Source organism: Pseudorca crassidens, chromosome 14 (genome assembly GCF_039906515.1).
Source record: "Pseudorca crassidens isolate mPseCra1 chromosome 14, mPseCra1.hap1, whole genome shotgun sequence".
Lineage (NCBI taxonomy): Eukaryota > Metazoa > Chordata > Mammalia > Artiodactyla > Delphinidae > Pseudorca > Pseudorca crassidens.
Window position 1 is genome coordinate 32,515,440 of NC_090309.1, and position 13,578 is coordinate 32,529,017.

Genomic DNA, 13,578 nt, shown 5'->3' on the forward strand with positions numbered 1-13,578 from the left:
GTTCTTTGCATTGATAGTTCTTTGATATTGCTCAGGCTTTCCCTGCATTGGTATCTCTGGCTCTCCTGTCTATTTTTGTACACACCCTTAATTTTTAACTGGTTTTCCTGTAAAAATAGTTTTGTACAATGTTATCTTTGTGGGAGGGAGGGAGGCCAACTGGGGACCAGGTTAGATATAGTATAATTCCTGAGTTCTGTCAGTCTGGAACTAACCAGAAATACAAACCTAGTTTTTAAGGGGGGGGAACCCCAATGTGCATCATCTTTTATTCTGTCCTTTGTCTACTTAGTTTTCCTCCCTTCCCCAACAGTGATTTTGGTCCCTAGAACTACCTTGTTTGTGTTTTGATATGAATTCGCTTTTCAGTTTTCTAGGTTGTACATTCCAACATTAGAAGGAGAGAATCTGATTCAGGAAGGGCCTGAACACATACAACAGGAGAAGCATGGTTTCACAGGCACCCTTTAGGATGTATGAGGCCAGCAAGGAAGATTGTTGCTGAAAGATACTGAATAAGGGATTTAGGGGTCCCTTATGTGTGTGAAATACTGGCCAGGTATTGTAGGGGACACATGAGCATAATATAATTATAGACCAGAGGCTGGCAAACTTCTCTGCAAAGGGCCAAAGAATAAATATTTTAGGCTTGTCAGCTATATAGGCTCTGTTTCAACTGCTTGAGTCCGCTGTTGGAGCTTAAAAACAGCCATAGACTAGAGGGTAAGTAACCAGTGGGCATGGCTTGGTTTGGACAGAGGTCTTTGTCACCCCTTCCTAGCAGTGGTAAGTTGTGTAGATTTTTGTAGGGTGGCCATGGAAAGTTTTACTGAGGAGTTATGGCTTGAGCAAGGCCTTGAAGACTGGCTAGGAGTTGACTAGTGGAGGGAGCAATAATTGAATAAAAAGACAAACTAGTCAATATGGGGAATGCTTAGCAGACATTGAGCAAATCAGCCTGACTAGTATTTAGACACTTGGTTCCTCATTGACTAGGTTCCTATTATAGGGACATTTCTGAACATAAAGAACTAAGATACCCCTGGCCTTAAGCTTATATCCAGTACATTGGGTGAGTGTAGTCATCCCTACCAGGGTAGGAGGATGGGGATGGGGGGCTTGAGTAATTGTTCTGCTTCCAACCTGCTTCCTGCCCTGGCAGAAAGACAATTCCCTGTCCTTCTCTAGAGCTGGATTGCCTAGGTTCACTGCCTTCCTCAATCACTGTGAGCCTCACTTTCTCTGTCTGTATAACAGGGATTATTATTACATTGTTACTATGAGGATTGAATGAGATAATCCATGTAAAGTGCTGAGACAGTAGTACTTGTATTAGAAAAAGCTCAGTAAATGGTAGCAGTTCTTTTTATAACCTCTAAATTCGATTGGAAATATTAGTGTTGCCTTGTTAGAATTATTTTAGATTCCTAAAGTGAGTATACGTTCAGGATAGCTTGACTGTTTCACTTGGTGTACATAGGTTAAACTCATGAGCATTGTAAAAAGCTGTAGATGGTGGAAATATTTACCTGACTCAGCCTTGTCTTTGGGGAACAAGTCTCCCCTAAGAATTCTTATTCACAAGAGCATATCCACGCAAGTTTACGGTCATAGTTCACACTGCCTGTGTGGCTAAAACTCCCAAGGTCAAAATTGTAAATTAAAGTGATTATAGGTTATTAGTGCCCCAGGTGCATAAGTGAATTATCTCTGGAAGAATAATAGACTTTAAACTCAGGCCTCCAAGGCTTCCCACAGATAAATTCCAAGGAACATGAGTTAACAACAACAATGACAAAACCCCTCACAACAATACCATGAGTGACACTCAGTAGGAGTAAGAAACAATAAACTACAGAGTCAGTTTGCAACAAAGACTTTAGGTATTGGATTTAGCAGATACAGACTATAAAATAAACATTTTTATAATTTTAGAAGAATTAAAGTATAGAAACAAGAGACATCATAATTGACAAGATAGTTTTTAAAGGACTAGCAGTAATAGTAGGGGCCTGGGTATTTGGTGGCTCCTATCTTATTTCTGGCAGACTGACATACACACACACACACACACACACACACACACACACACACACAGGGTGTTGTATGCGTTTCTCTTTTTTAGTTTATTCCATTTAGCCAACATTTTCTGTTCTAAGCACTATGTTAGGCATTGGTAGAGAAGACTACAAATACCTGTGCTTGTCCTTAAGGAGTTTATAGTCTACTCTTACCTTTGTTTTCCGAAGGTGATCAGTCTTTGGAAGGCTGAAGACAAAAGACAATGGAGACTACAGACTTACTGACCTAACAAGATGTTTACTGCCCATGCATAGCCAGGTCTGTCCTCCAGCAAAGCAGTCAGCTCAATTCACCTATACCAAAAATTAATACATCTTGAGTACAGTAGTGCCCACTGTTTTGGAGTTGTTATTTCTTTGGCAGTGATCTTTGATACGAAGGATTTCACTAGGTTCTGGTCTTCAGAAGCTCCCTCCTACCCAGAACTCCTAACTCACTGCCCAAAGAATTCATCTATAAAAATATAAGGATGGGCTTCCCTGGTGGCGCAGTGGTTGTGAGTCCGCCTGCCGATGCAGGGGACGCGGGTTCGTGCCCTGGTCTGGGAAGATCCCACATGCCGCGGAGCGGCTGGGCCCGTGAGCCGTGGCCGCTGAGCCTGCGCGTCCGGAGCCTGTGCTCCACAACGGGAGAGGCCACAACAGTGAGAGGCCCACATACTGGGGAAAAAAAAAAAAAAAAATATATATATATATATATACACACACACATATATATGTATATAAGGATGATACTTTAACAGGAGAACTGTGCATTTGCCCACAGGCCTTTAATCACTTTGAGAAGTAAGAAAAATATAGCAAATATTTATTAATTCAGAAAATCCTAACCTATCGTAGTAAAGAAATTGATATATGTGTTTATAAGGCCCAAATGAAATCCCTGACATCAGGAAGAACAGAGTACTGACGGAACGTAGGGAAGGAGTGGTATTTGTCTGAGTGGGGGCCTGAGGAAAGCTTTGACAGTATAAGGACCATTTCTGCAGAGCTGAGAAATGTGACGAGCAGTCTGGGAAAATGGGACTCTTGCTTCCCCACCGTGGAATTTCCTTTTTTCACCCTATTGCCATGCATCTTTTTTTTGTTCCACTTGGAATGACCCTTGTTGACATACTTAGAGGAGAATAACTTTCCTATGCGCATTAATGAGATTATCAGAAATAAAGTATCTTATTGATGTGTATGCAAACCAAATTTTCAAACACATTACTAAACGGTATCTTGGAATGGGCGGCTGGGCGATGTTTTTCAGGTTGAAAATATTCTCTTGCATGACCGAGGCCACTACGTCCTGTGTGACTTTGGAAGTGCTACCAACAAATTCCAGAATCCACAAACTGAAGGAGTCAATGCAGTAGAAGATGAGATTAAGAAGTAAGCTTTTCCTCCTTTCTTGGAATTTTATCCATTATCGGATCAGCAGTTTTACCTTCAGCTTATGATTGAGAAGGTCAGGGTGAGAAGACAGTGGTGCTTGTCAGTTGCCCCTCGTTGGCAGTTGGGTTGTTGGATTTTAAGTGGAGGATGGGGAAGGGGTTCATGACCATTGAGCAGTGGAGTAAAGTGAAGGAATCTTACAGCACTTTATCAATGGTCCTATGGTCATTATGCATAGATCTTTTGATTTACATCACATAGCCCTTAAAAAGGCACACACACCTTAGAAGTACTGTGATGTTTTAAGTGGGATCACGACAGCTGTGACATTACCAGTCAGTTGGTTATGCTTTTTACTGAAACCTAAATGGCTGTGTGTTCCTTCCTGCTCATAAGGAGCTCACCTGCAATCTAGTGGAATTAGTGGTGCGTAGGGCTGTTTAAGTCTCTGCAGATAGTGAATCACTGATTTCCACGAGAAAAAAGCTTCTTTAGATTTGTGATTCCGGTAAGAACCTGACCCATTTTCCCCTGTTGTCCAGAGTGTTGGATTTTTCACAGGCACCAGCACTCACTATCACTGTTCATAAATCAGCAGTCTGGAGTGCACACATATCCTGACCCTCTCTCTCCGTTCCTGCTTCACGCCTGGCAACCGAGCCTGGGGCAGGAAGACTTACGATCCAAGGCCCTGATAGGCACCTAAACCGCAGAGCCCTCTGGGCTCTAGAGACTCCAGCAGTGCAAATCACAGGCTTGGTAACACTAAGACTTTCACTTTGAAGATGAGCTTATCCTTCTCTTTTCTTGAGCCAGAGATAAGAGGAAAACTGTTGTTTCAGCCTTATGCTGGCAGCAAAGATCCGTCCACCTCCCAGCCTAGCCAGGGCCCACTTTATCCTCCTGAGTGTTCCAGCCAGTATTACATCTCTGTGTCGAGCCACATCTAAAGGGATTACTATTAAAAAAAAAAAAAATCAGCCAAATATACTATCAGAGAACAGGGATTTACAGGAGAAGATTTTGTTATTTGAGGAGCAAGAAAAGTTGCTTTTAGAGTTTATTTAATGCCTTAGTGTCTGTGTCCCCACCTGCTCTTAGATTGGAAGGACTGCAGCCAGAGGGCCGTGGGTGTGTGCCGAGGACTGCTCTTCATTTCACCTGCACTAATATTCCATACTGTCTTCTCCAGGGTGCTCCCAGGGAACTAGACTCTACTTATATATCCATATATATATGTATATTTTTTAAAGTAATTCTGCTACCCCTGGTTTTTAATTATAGCATTGACATATTTAACAAAAAATGAATCTCTTGATTGTAGATACACAACGCTGTCCTATCGAGCACCAGAAATGGTTAACCTGTACAGTGGCAAAATCATCACTACGAAGGCAGACATTTGGGTAGGTGTCAACTAACCTATCCACATCTCAGATGTCAGCAGTCTTGGCCGTAAACTCCCAAGTTTAATGCAGACAGTGCCATAGCAAGAGTGGCCACTGTACCATATCATTGTCTACTTATCCCTCAGGGTTATTCTTGACTCGAGGTGATGAGCCACTGCTTCTCGAAGCATGTCAAAGAAAATTAGTTTAGACCTCTGTGAAAGTTATTCAGGTGACCTGCCCATTATTTAAGTGGTTCTCACATATGTGTTACTAGTTCTTAAGAGCAAAACCAGCTGAATACTTGTTCTTTATTGGAGCACAATTTGGTAATGAGGATAGAAATAATATAACTTAGCAGATATATAGTGATGTTGGGTTCTAAATTCAAGTTTCTAATGGGTTAATAGTACAGAGTGTTTAGATTTGCTGTAAATGTGGATGGTGCCAGTATCTCTCAGCAGACCCATTTGCAGCTATGATAAATAAATCACTAGTAGCAATCTGCTTTTTTTTACTTTTTTAGGCTCTTGGATGTTTGTTGTATAAATTATGCTACTTCACTCTGCCATTTGGAGAGAGTCAAGTGGCAATTTGTGATGGAAACTTCACAATTCCCGATAACTCTCGCTATTCCCAAGATATGCATTGCCTAATTCGTAAGTATTTAAAGTTTCTAGTTTCACATTTTTATTTCTAATCTCTAGGAATGGATTGGAGGATAAAGGGATTAGATCCCAGGAGTGATGAGTGGGATGCAAAAATAAAGAAATCAGTTGATAACTGTTGGTCACTCAAAGACCATGTAACAGTGTCTAGTTAGAGTGGTGAGTCTTTTTGCCAGAAATCTAAACTTGGTTTCACACCTGGGCTGGCCACCCAAGCAGAAATCTTAACTGGGCTTTGAGCATTACAGTACTGCCCTGTTCTCTTGCAGTCTGTATGAAAGCTCTGGTACCAAAGGAGTCCAGCTGACTCATATCAAGCGATAAGAAATTCATCTTTGCAAAACTGGAAGCAACTCAAATTAAAATGATTGCAGTGCGTTGGCTGAAGTGAATACATAATTAAGACTATATAACTCTATGGAACTAGGTTTTTTCCTCTCATTTAGGTTAATCACTGGATTTTGATAAAAAGCATTTAAACTCAATGCTTTAAAATGTTTTTAAGATTCCCCACTCTTTTGTATCATCATAGTAAGCATATGTACTAATGTTCATTAACCAGATGGCAGAATAAGTAATTTTTGCTCAACCCGCTGTATTGGAATGCGGAAGAAACAGAGATTTTTATTATCTTTTTACTTTGGTCAAGATGTTTAGTATCCACATTTTAACAATCACAGATTGTAAATCCTGAGTAATGCACTTTGGGTCCTAGGTGGGGATACACTTGGAGAAAATAGAAGCAGCAAATGCGGTGCGGAGCATCTGACATTTGTTGAAGGCCTACTTGTACCTCATTTAATTCTTAAAACCCTATATAGCAGGGGTCCCCAACCCCCTGGGCCGTGGACCGGTACCCATCCATGGCCTCTTAGGAACCCGGCCACACAGCAGGTGAGCGGCGGGCAAGCGAGCGAAGCTTCATCTGCAGCTCCCCATCGCTCTCATTACCGCCTGAACCATTCCCCCCCACCCCGCCCCCTTCCATGGAAAAGTTGTCTTCCATGAAACCGGTCCCTGGTGCCAAAAAGGTTAGGGACCACTGCTATATAGTAAATATAATTATCCCTATTATACAAATGAGGAAACGGAGCCTCAAAAAGTATAGGTAATGTACCCAAGTTAACATAGTAGTAGCTTTTAAGTGACGACCCATTCCATTATACTAGTTTACACGAGTTTTATCAATCCGCCTCTTCCGTTTATTAATACAGAAGCGGGAGCAGTATTTAAAGGAATGGAATATCGTGTTTAATGGTTGTTGGATGTTTTCAGAGGTAAAGCATTATATTGATATCTGTACTAAAATTGCAGCTATGTAAATGAGATTGCAAGGAAATATGGGGAAATCGCCAAACTTATTGCTAGAATGGTAGGAATTTTTGCAAAAAAAAATTTTTTTTTTAACTTTTGTGCAGCAAATTCATATTACGAAAAACAGCTCTTTATGAATGTGTGTAACATGGCATCTTTCCTAAACTCTGATCTGTTTCACTTTACAAACTGTTGGAAGAGTCCACTGTCACCCTAACTCACAGGTCTGAAAATGCATTTCTTGTTATCCCCCCGCGCACACACACACACATGCCCCTTTCACTCCCAGTACAAGGTTCCCCTCTCCTCCTTTCAGTTTCTATCAGTGGTGTCGCCATTCAAGCCCAGATGACTGAAATTTAACGTTTTCTTTGGATCTGGCTAGCAAGACAGAATAGAGTCAGTCATTTCCTAAGCAGCATTAATGCTTTCTTTGAAGTTTCTCCTGTTTGCTTGACATTCTCTCTGTTCTCATCACTGTCACCATAATATATACCGACCCCGTAGGCTCATGCCTGTACTGGTGGACTGGCCTGTCTGTCCAACACACCCTCACTATGAGATTAATCTTACAAAATACCACCCTATCATGTCCCTATTCAGTAAACCTCATGACTTGCCAATGGTCCCATGTATTCTGGATTCATCCTCCCCACCTTATTTCCCTTTATTCTCTGACAAGGAGACCTCTGCCCTGTCCTCTTGGTTCCTCTATTCCTTGCAACAAAGCGTTCTGTTGCCTTTCTCCAAGTCCGTCTTTGCTCAGACTGTTTTCTTACCTGGAATGTCTTTTTCTCTGCTTTTGCCCTGACTGACTAAATTTTTTCCTGCCTTCAAGGACCAGCTCCACTCCTGCCTCTTCTGCAAAGGCCTTCATAAGGCTGCAACCTCATCAGTCTTTTCTCAACTTAGGGTCCAAACCATTCATTTGATTACTTAAGCAATAAATTGCCTTACATTGCTGTTTACATGTATATGTGTTTGTGTGTCTTCTCAAGGATTTTTTCCCCTGGGGATTTTTCCAGCTTCAGAAGGAGCAGAAGCTTAAAGGACCTGGAAACAGACACATGATCTGTAGATCACAGTAAAAGTAGAGATGTATTTGTTATCTTGTCATTTCTTTTAGATTGGAAACCAGCTAGTACCTCCAACAAAAGAATAATAAGTAAATTCATGAAATTTGAGTTTTGGTTATAATTATCAAGAATAATCATTTGTCTAGCTGATAGTATGAAAGAAGGAGACCAGAACTTCCTAGGTACCAGAAAATGAATGTGTTAAGTTCCACACTGAGAACTTGAGTCCCTGTTGTGCAGATCACAGAATGTGAACTTAAAGTATCTTTGTTACAGTTCAAAAACTTTGTTATTTTCTTGCAGATATTTAAAATTTTAGGAAAGTTAGAGCTTCCCTTTCTGAGAGGGGAAGAAAAGGGCTAATCGTACTGTCTGACTTTTATGAGAAATAAAAATTTTAAAAAGAATTTTGGTAATAGAGAAATTATGCTTCTTAGCTAATGTAATAACTCTTTGGGTACTATTAAATAATTCATATATGTTTATCTTAGGGTATATGTTGGAACCAGACCCTGACAAAAGGCCAGATATTTACCAGGTCTCCTACTTCTCATTTAAACTACTCAAGAAAGAATGCCCAATTCCAAATGTACAGGTATGTGAAAGGTACTTTTTAGGGGAAGTAAACATGATTGAATTGTCATTTAGCATTCCTGGGGTATTAATCAGCTGTTTAAATGAATAAGGCGTCCCTTGCTTTATCTAATAGGGGGCATTCAAACAAGGCAACTATGAAGGAGTTGCTATAAAGGGAATCCAATTTTTCCATAGAATTTAATTATAAAACTGAGGCAATTTTACACACACACACACACACACACACACACACACACACACACCTGGGGATTGAGTTGAACGCTTTGGGTAAAGATTGACCAACTTTACCTTGTCAGCTGTCCTAGTTCCCTGAGAGCCAACGTGCCTGTTGTATTTACCGAGAGGAGGTTGGGCAGGCCGTTTCCCTAAGGCAAGGCCCTGGACTTGCCACTGTGCCTAGGGGAACATAAGCCCCTTGTCCCTTTCCTCCTTTGCTGTAGCAGACCTTTCTTGATTTTGCTTCTGTTGCTGGCCAGTCTGGAACTCACACTCCTTTTTTTCTACCCTCCCCACATATGTCAGGCCATCAGAATGTTTTCTACACAGTCATCCTAAACTCTACAGACAGTTTTCAGAGTACAGTGCTTGCAAACACCCTTCTTGTAGTCTTGGCATATTTCTCATGTCATAGTATGATTCAACTTTCTTGAATATTTTACTAATGGATGCTGGAGTAAAAAATTTCTAATTGCAAATTGTCTTATAGTTTCTCCAGTAATGAACTTCTGATGTCACTACTGGAGCTTGAGGGTGCTGATAAGTAACACTTCTCTTTCACTCCCACATTTGGAATCAGATGTGGGAATCGTTCAGATGGAGCTCGGCATATTGGCTTTATTACTAAGAAGACTGAGTCAGGGAATGTGGCTTGACCAGTCAGGCTCCCTAACATTAGCTCCACATGACTGAGCAGCGAATGCCTGGTTCCTGAGGGACAGGCTCGTCCATAGAGGAGGGGGGCCGAGGGCAAGCCAGACCAGCTCACTTTTCTCTCCCAGTCTTATCAGTCAAGTAAGTTCCCCCTTTCCCTCGGGAGAGGAATGCTTGGAGGGTGGGAGAGAAGCTAGGAGAAATTTTCTAGCCAAAATCCCCTCCCCCCCCACCTGAAAACATGAAGGAAATGGAGGTGCCTCCTAAAAGCCACTTTCATTATTAGTGTTCCATGGTTCGGGTTTCCCAGATTAAAACGAAGGATACTGTGCAGTAACCTAAGACAACGTGATCCCTTTTGCTGTCCCACTTTCCTGTTCATGAAGTTAAATAACGTGAAATAGGATTGGAAGCATTCAGGTTGGTAACTCATTTTTAAAAAGTAAGCGTCACCAGTCTCAAGCTGTTTGGCACTTGCTCAGTGGTGGCCAGCCGTTGTCTTGTGGCTCCCTAACCACAGGAGGCGCTGTTAGACGCATGGTGCAGAATCCGAGCCCGAGGAGCTCCGCCTGCCTTGTGGGTTGAGCAGTGCCTCACATGCTGGGAAGAGGGGCTGGCTCAGCAACCACACACACCGCGGCTGTGGGTTTCTCCCAGCATTCTCACTGAAGGCTAGGTGCACCCTGGCTTGGCCCACTAGGCAGCACCAACGTCTCTAAGATCTAGCTGAGAGCTTAAGTATAGCCTACAGACCTCTTTTCATTCCTTTCATAACATCACTTCTAAGCTGTGCTGTAGGAGGGGGAGGGAGCTGAGATCAAGCCCCAGTGCTCTTGCCTGGCCCAGAGGTTGAGAATGACAGGGGTGGAGTGTGCTGTACTCAGGCTGCTCTGTCCCCTTCTCAGATCCTTTGCCTCCCTGACTGGGGCTGAGTCCAGTGGGATATACTTAGGTTAACTTCTTCCCTTCCCAGACCAGAGATCAGGGTCTGAAAGCCACTCCGGAAGACCCTAATGTGTATTTCCATTGGCCCAATCATGCTGGTTATTGTTTTTCAAAGAAATCTGTGGGGTGAGTTTTGGGAATTGGGTGAAGTGGGAGAAGGGAGTCAAAAGGTACAAATCTCTAGGTATAAAATAAATAAGTCATGGGGATGTAATATACAGCATGGTGACTATACTTAGTAATACTGTATTGCATATTTGAAGGTTGCTGAGAGAGTAGATCTTAAAAGTTCTCATCACAAGAAAAAGAATTCTATAACTGCGTATGGTGATAGATGTTAACTAGACTTATTGTGGTGATCATTTTGCAATATTTACAAATATCAAATCAATCATATTGTACACCTGAAACTAATATAACGTATGTCAGTTACATCTCAATTATTTAAAAAATCTCTGGTGTCCTATTAAAATTTTCTTTCAATTCTATAGAACTCTCCCATTCCTGCAAAGCTCCCTGAACCAGTGAAAGCCAGTGAGGCAGCTGCAAAAAAGACCCAGCCAAAGGCCAGGTAAGAAAGTTGCTGTAGTAGCAAGAGAGGGGACCTTATGGTTCTTGATTTTTAACGCTGCCATGGCCAGAGGCTGCACAGAACAGGAAAGGAAGCTCTGTCTCCCCCAGGCAGAAACTGTTCTTTGGGAGTGCAAGTTGGAATATAGTAAGATACAGAGATCTACATCTGAAAGAGAATCGAGAACCCCACAGCTACTCCCTTTGCTTGGGAATAGGTGCAGGGCATTCAGAGGTGCGGTGACAGCAGACCTTAAGTATTGCTAGTACAATATTGCTAAACATGTGTCCTGGCCTTTGCATAGCCTAGTCCACCACATTAATCTCCAGGAAATCTTACTTTCTGTGGCTCCAGCCACATTAGGAAAGTACAGGTCAAAGCATTGAGTCCATGAACAGCAAAAGAGCCTATGGATCTTAGGTAATCACATTCTAAATAACGGAGGTTCTTCCAAGTAGCAGGTCAAGAGAGGAGTCAAGAAGCTAGGGTTTTATTTGGGGAAATGCCCCTGTGCGAGAAAATAGAGTGGGTGCCGAGGAAGCTGGGAGAGCCATCAGAAAGCATGGAAGTCTGACCCAGAGCAGGGAGGAGAAGGTTGGCTCCAAGTGACCTGGACTGCCTGCCACACAAGGTAAGGAAGGTGCATTGTCCAGGAGTCCTGTCTTTTAGGAACCGGCCTGCCTTAATATCCTTGTGGCTGGAACATTATGGCTGAGAGCAGCCTCTGGGAAGCGTGGCCTCGGGGCACACAGGGCAGTGGATTTCAGGAGCACAATAGCTGAGCCACTTGGTCTTTTACACCCTTGTAGTCGAAGGTCTGCAAGGCGCATCCTCATGGCTGCCATGTCTTCCAAATGGCAAATTCCCAGGGTAGTCCCAGAATTGTTTATACCCTACTTTTCTACCACACTCCCATGCCAAGGAAGCCTTAGTGCAAATTATATCAACAAAGCACCCTAGATGGGAATATATGAATTTTAGTAGAATAGTAAAATAACTTCTGTTTTAGAAAATTCTTGAATATTTATAGAATGCCTGTTGTGTGTCTATTCCAGATGTGACTCTAAAGTAATAAGACTTTGGTTTTTAACAAACTTAGCAAACTACGTCCATGATGTTACTTTGCATTCTGTTTATATGTTAGTAAGTCTGCCATGATCACCTCTAGGCATTGCTTTTGGGGCTGATTTAATTAGCTTAATCTTTTGGGCTTATGGCCATCTTGTACTAGGCCCAGACTTGGTATGTATAGAGGCTAAGCAAAGATCCATTCCCACAAAGCACACACATTTATAAAAATTATAATACCTGCTGACGTTTGAGTGGTACTGTGTTGTGTAAAATGGAGAAAATAATACCTACATCATGAGGCAGATGAGAACATCAAACACTCCTGTGACTGTGTAACTTATATAAACTCTGTGGTGCCCATCTGTTAGTTCGTGTGGACCTCAGTAATGCTGCAAGAATATACAGACCTTACAGCCAAGAGATTTGGATCTAAGCTGTTCTGTATATAATCTGCAGTGATTTCATTTGCGTGATCACATTTGCTCCCCAGTCCTGAGAGGTGGGTTTTTCTTTCAGACTCCTTTTTTTTTTTTCTTGGCCCCGTCACGCGTCTTGTGGGATCTTAGTTCCCCAACCAGGGATTGAACCCTCGCCCTCTGTGAAAGTGCAGAGTCCTAACCACTGGATCACCAGGGAATTGTCCTCAAACTCTATTTTTAAAGTAGCCACTATTCATTGAGGCATCACATATACCAGCTACCATACTAGGTACTTTACATAAATAAGATGACCTTTTTCCCCCCCTTAAAACAAATCTGTGAGGTTGTTGCTGTTCTCACTTCACAGATGAGGAAACAGAGACTCAGAATTGTAAGTCAGCTGCTCAGGGTAGTTAGTCAGTATGTGATTAGCAGAAGAACCAGAACTCCAGCATCCTCACTCTTTCTACTCTGCACGTTAAGTGGTTTGCCCAGGATCACACAGATAGGGCAACTTAGAGCCAGATCTGCTGGCTTCAAGATCTGTATTTTCTTACAATATACTGAGGTCCATACAAACTAACATTTTGAGCACGCTTCAGTTTATAAAATGGTTTTACAGTTATTGATACATTGATGTTCACATCTGCCTCATAAAGTAGGTATTATTGTCTCCATTTTATACATAAGGGACCCCAGGCTAAAAGAGGTTCAGTGGCATGCCTGTTATCACAGTTAGTTACTGGGGAGCTAGAGTTCAAGTACGGTTTTCTTTGACTCCAAATCCCATCGATTCTAAAAATGTTACCCTTAGGAGACCAGTGTGGAAGTTCTTGGCGTTTGGTTTTCTACAGAAGTCTGTTTACCTCCCTCACCCTTGGCTTGATCTTTCTTACCCCTTTCTCCTCTTTCCCAGCATCTGTCCTGTTTTCCTTCCCACCTCCCTTCTCCAGGTCACAGCCTCTCCGATGTGATAGCTTTTATATTACCAGCTTTCCACCCAGCATGAGAGCAGGATGCCAGTGAAAAGCCTTAGGGTCCAGAATGGGCTTGCCTTGGAGACATGTCATGAGGAAGGACACGGGGCCAGCTGCTCTGCTTCCTATTTTGCATTTTATGGAGGCTGTGCCAGATATATTTTGGAAATATTCACGAAGCTTGTTTATTTTGGCCTTCACCTCAGCTATTACTCCCTAAA

At 42.2% G+C, this 13,578-nt stretch overlaps 1 protein-coding gene across 22 annotated transcripts in view; it reads left to right on the top strand.

Annotated features, from left to right (window-relative positions):
- Positions 1 to 13,578, top strand: part of AAK1 (AP2 associated kinase 1) — a 173,399-nt gene that overhangs the window by 96,193 nt on the left and 63,628 nt on the right. For all 22 annotated transcript variants that reach the window (XR_010934480.1, XM_067704811.1, XM_067704810.1 and 19 more), the window contains exons 6-10: positions 3,337 to 3,458; positions 4,786 to 4,867; positions 5,376 to 5,508; positions 8,399 to 8,502; positions 10,811 to 10,890. Coding sequence is in view for 21 of the 22 variants with exons in the window: in XM_067704811.1 (XP_067560912.1) it covers positions 3,337 to 3,458; positions 4,786 to 4,867; positions 5,376 to 5,508; positions 8,399 to 8,502; positions 10,811 to 10,890 (521 nt within the window). In the remaining variant the exon portion in view is untranslated. The remainder of the gene's footprint in view (positions 1 to 3,336; positions 3,459 to 4,785; positions 4,868 to 5,375; positions 5,509 to 8,398; positions 8,503 to 10,810; positions 10,891 to 13,578) is intronic.